We start from the raw sequence: 4,607 nt of genomic DNA on the forward strand, positions 1-4,607 counted from the left end.
TCAAATACTAGTATGTGTGATGGATTTTGCAGCTCATTATCTTTTTTTGAGATTTAACATTGGTTGAGCTATATTAAGCAAAAACATGAAAGAGTGGGAAGATATATAGGCAAAAGTCTATGCATGTCTCAAGATCAACAAAACCTTTGACTAATCATTCATGACAAGTTTGAAGATATATTTACAACAATCACATAGATATCAAGATTTCACTTACAATGATATGAGTGCATAGAGAACAAGCTACGATCGTAAATGCACAAAGCCATTTGTACGAAGGTAAAAGGAAAAACATGCGTGTGACAAAACACAAAAATGCCGATCAAACTTTTTGGATTTTCTACTTTATATGTGTTTTTGGATTTTTGACACAAAACAAGTAAAGATTGATCAAAAAGAAACAAACAGTCAAAGCATTTAAAAACAACAAACAAAACAGTAAAATCATACTAGAATGGAAAGACATAAGCACACAACCAAACAATGTCACATCAGATAGGAAGTATTAATGCATGGACATATTCTAATGCTTATGCAAGTGTACCCTTCTTCACCCACACGACACGTGCGTTTGGGGTGATGTCCCTAGAGGATTGGGTACTAGAATTATGACTTTAAAACCTTTGGGTGAAGCTTGCCAAACAAGAAGTGGCGGTATCTATCATCTATATCACATCCCTCACACCAGGATCAACTTCTCTCCCTTTTGAGTGCTTGGCAGTCCAATTCCCTTTGTCATTTCTTGGTCCTCTTGGCCTTTTGAATACTTGCATTCTTCAATGCTTGAAGCTTATGGAAATTAGGTCTGGTGTGTCCTTGAATTTTACAATGATGACACAAATGTTGAGTTTGTGGACGTCTTTGTGACTTTGGAAGAGATTTCCCCTTAGCCTTGGGTTTGACCACTAATGGGTTAGGAGGCTTTGTCAAAACACGTCGAGCAATCACATTCGGCTTCTTCTCAACCTTCACTTTCTCAACGATAGAAGTTGCTATCATTGGTTCCTTTGCCTTCACAAACTTCATTTCCTTGGACACATTGGCACTTGAACTACTCTCTCTAGTGTAACCCAATCCGCTTTTTTGTGGGAGAAAGACTTTTGATGACCAAGCACTTCATCAAGCTTCATGGAGGTAACCTACTCCACTTTAGTATTAGCTTGAATCACTTCAAGCTCAAGAAACTTGATCTTGGAATAGGCTTCGGTTAGTTTTCCATTCAGCTCCTCAACTCCGCATTTAGTCTCTTCATTTTCTTAATGGCTGCTCTAGCCACTCTTGCATACTCTCTGGTCTTCTCAAGGAGAGAATTGTAGGATTCTTGCAATCCCTTTAGTCCTTCATCTTCATCGTCATCGGATTCCTCTACAATCCCCATCGACTCCACTTCGGTGTGCGCACCAAGCTCTTCAACTAGAGCATTTAAATCATCCAAAGATTCCACAGGACCAGTGGCCATAAATGCGAAGTAGTTTCCTTCTCTGTCACAGCTTTCTTTCGAGTCTGAATTGGAGCTATCCAAGTCACTAAGGGTAGTGGCAAAGACTTTACCCTTTGCCCTCAAGTATGTGGGGCATTCTTTCTTCACGTGCCCATGCGCGTTGCACTCGTAACAAGTGACGGCTTGTGATGGAGAAGAATCTTTAGAGTCCTTCTTCAAATCCTTTTTCTCCTTCTTAGAATTTGAGAATTTTTCCTTCTCAAAAAACTTTCCATCCTTCTTGAACATTTAGAACTTGCGAAAGTTCTTAGCAAGGTATGCCACTTCCTTCTCAACCTCATCTTCACCTGAGGAGTCTTGAGCTTCTACCCTCTCATTAATCTTCTTGAGAGCAAGAGATTTTCTCTTCTTATGTGATTGTAGAAATAACTCATATGTTTAAAGTGAGCCAATGAGTTCTTGAATTTTGATCTCATCAAGGTCTTGGCTCTTTTTGATGGCAGTAACCTTTGCACGAAAGCTTTCCGGCAATTATCGTAGAATTTTCCTCACAATCTTGGAGTCCTCTGTCTTTTCTCCCAAGTTAAATTTTCCAATCACCACTTCACTTAGCTTCACATAAAATGAGTCGAATGACTCGTCTTCACTCATCTTCGGCTCTAAGAAGCGTGTGGTAAGCATTTGCAACTTGGTGTCCTTCACCTTTTTGGTGCCCTCATAGGTCATCTCCAAAATTTGCCATGCCTCTTTGGCAATTGTAACATGAGAGATCCTATGAAATTCATCAGGAGAAACACCACAAAAAATACCATTTAAGCTATTAGCATTAGCTGCTGCAAGGGCTACCTTATCCCATGTGGATTTGGCGGCCTCCGGCCTAGTCCATCCTATCTCAACAGTATCCCAAACACTATCATCAATAGGACAAAGAAATACCCTTCATACATACTTTCCAAAATGCATAGTTGCTCCCATCAAGTAGGGAGGTGCATTTAGAGATTCAAATCATTCCATCTCAAACGGGGTCTAGGATCACACTTAGGTAATGAAACCACACAAGTGCACCCAATCTGATACCAATTAAAAGTTCAAATAGTGTATAAAACACCAATGTATGTTTAGACTCCTAATTTCAAAATTACCAACACAAGCTTATACCCAAAGAATATATGTACATAATAATAGGTACAAGCAGAAACCCAAACAAATAAACAACTCCATACCATAATTAATCACAACATAGCAGCAATTAATAGGTAGGAATAAGGGTTAGAGACATGAAAACACAAAGATAACATCGGCACATGTTATTGAAGAGGAAACCGAAGAACTCGATGAAAAACCTCTCCGCCGCCCTTCAAGTGGTCAAATGATCCACTAAAGAATAAAGTTGGAATACACGAATAGCAATAGACCCTCTAAGCCTAATCTACCCAACAGGGTTAAGCCTAACCGTGTCTTCTTTAGAATGACGAAACATACCGGTATACTCTCCGGTATACTTTGCATCCACCAAAGCTTGGCTTCTTCCAGTATACTGGAGAGTATACCAGTGTGTTTTGTCATTTCTATATGACTCATGTGCACATTCTTAGTAGGAGAAATTCTACCTCGTGTACATTCATAGGGGGAGAAAGCCATAGGGGAGATGCATATACCAAGGGGGAGAAGACATCTTTTTTTGAGAAAACCTTGTTCTGTTTTATATTATGCTTGTTTTTTCGTTGCTTTATGGTGCTTTAAGTTACTTTTAGTATCTATGCTTTGTTGCTCTTATTGTATTGTGTTTTTGTGTTGGAACACACTTGTGCCATTGTTGGATCTTGTATCCTTAATGCAAATACTTTGGTGTTTTGCATTGGTTATGTGTTGGACATGCTTACATCTTTATGTTATTATGCTTTACTGGTTGCATATTCGGATGATCAATTGCTTTGCTATATGATCATTGTAGTAATTTTCATATCACTGTTTTGGTGTATTACTAAACTATGGACTAATTCAGACTTGATACTCACACACAACACATAAATCCAATGTTCAATGAATATTTATTTCATTTGTGCGATTGTACATATTTAAATGTGATGTGTGTATGCTTAATCACTTGTTGATCAAACCAAAAAGATTTTTCAGTATTTTAATTGTTTTTGGAAGTGATTTGTGTCACCCTTGTCTTTAAATTTTTTTCTTAAAAAGTCAGATTTTTTCTGAAAAAGTCAGATTTTTTCTTAGCAGTTTCGCAACTCATCTTACGAGTGGAGTCAGTCCCATCCAAGTCGTGAGATGAAATGAGAAAATTTCATTTTCTTCACAAATTCAGGTAATGGATATCGCGACTTAGCTGCGAGTGCTTTGCAACTTAGACTTGACTCGTGAAACTGACCCTCTACATTTGCACATGTCACGAGTTACTGACTCGTGAAATGCGTGTTTTGCCAAATTTTAAAGGGCTCAAAATGACAGTTTTCAAAAATTTTGTTTCTTTGCTCTTCACAACTTCCTCTTCCCAAATCACAAAATTTCCTCAAAACTTAACCAATTTCCTTTGGATTTCACTTCTTGGACTACTCTAAGGTAGTTTCTAACAATTTTTCACTTTCAAATCCTTGAACTTAGTTCTTGATTGCTTAAAACCTAGGGTTGGGTTTATTTTGAATGGGGGTTAGGGAAAACTTATTTTTTATCAAATTTTTGAGATTTTGTTGATTGGACTTAGTTCCATTTGGTTTTTTTTTTTTTTTTAATGTTATTGGCCCCATGTGGCATTTAGAACATGTATTGAGGTAGATTTTCACATGCTCATGCATTTCATCATATATAGGGTTTAAGGGTGTGTAGACACCTCATTTTGTACTCGGTTAATAAACTTTAGTCCTCGGTCCCAATGATGAGCTTGACATATATACAAAATGTACGTTTTTAGACCCCTTAAAACAAAACCAGATTAACCTAGTTATTTAGCCAAGTGATTAACTTAGGTAAATTATGCAGATCTAGGTTAACACAAATATATCATATCATGCAAAGCAACGGAAAAAAAATAACACAATAATATGATGACCCAGGAAAACTAAACCGGTAAAAAACTTGGAGAGGATTTAACCTAGGTATCCTCAAGGTAAAACTGAATCCACTATGAAAGAATTGAAGTTTACATAATAGC

General features: G+C 37.4%; 1 protein-coding gene across 1 annotated transcript; it reads right to left on the bottom strand.

The window, feature by feature from the left end:
* Positions 1-1,972: 1,972 nt before the first annotated feature.
* Positions 1,973-3,007, bottom strand: LOC142612140 (uncharacterized). Its single transcript, XM_075784260.1, has 3 exons — positions 2,924-3,007; positions 2,507-2,511; positions 1,973-2,351 (listed from the first exon to the last, which is right to left on the bottom strand). The coding sequence occupies exons 1-3, from the start codon at positions 3,005-3,007 to the stop codon at positions 1,973-1,975; spliced, it is 468 nt and encodes a 155-aa protein (XP_075640375.1).
* Between the last annotated feature and the right edge of the window lie 1,600 nt (positions 3,008-4,607).

This window comes from Castanea sativa, chromosome 10 (genome assembly GCF_040712315.1).
Source record: "Castanea sativa cultivar Marrone di Chiusa Pesio chromosome 10, ASM4071231v1".
Taxonomy (NCBI): Eukaryota; Viridiplantae; Streptophyta; class Magnoliopsida; order Fagales; family Fagaceae; genus Castanea; species Castanea sativa.

Bases quoted from the DNA above. Each gene is read 5' to 3' on its own strand.
- LOC142612140 (XM_075784260.1), bottom strand. From the start codon at position 3,007: ATGACAAAACACACTGGTATACTCTCCAGTATACTGGAAGAAGCCAAG.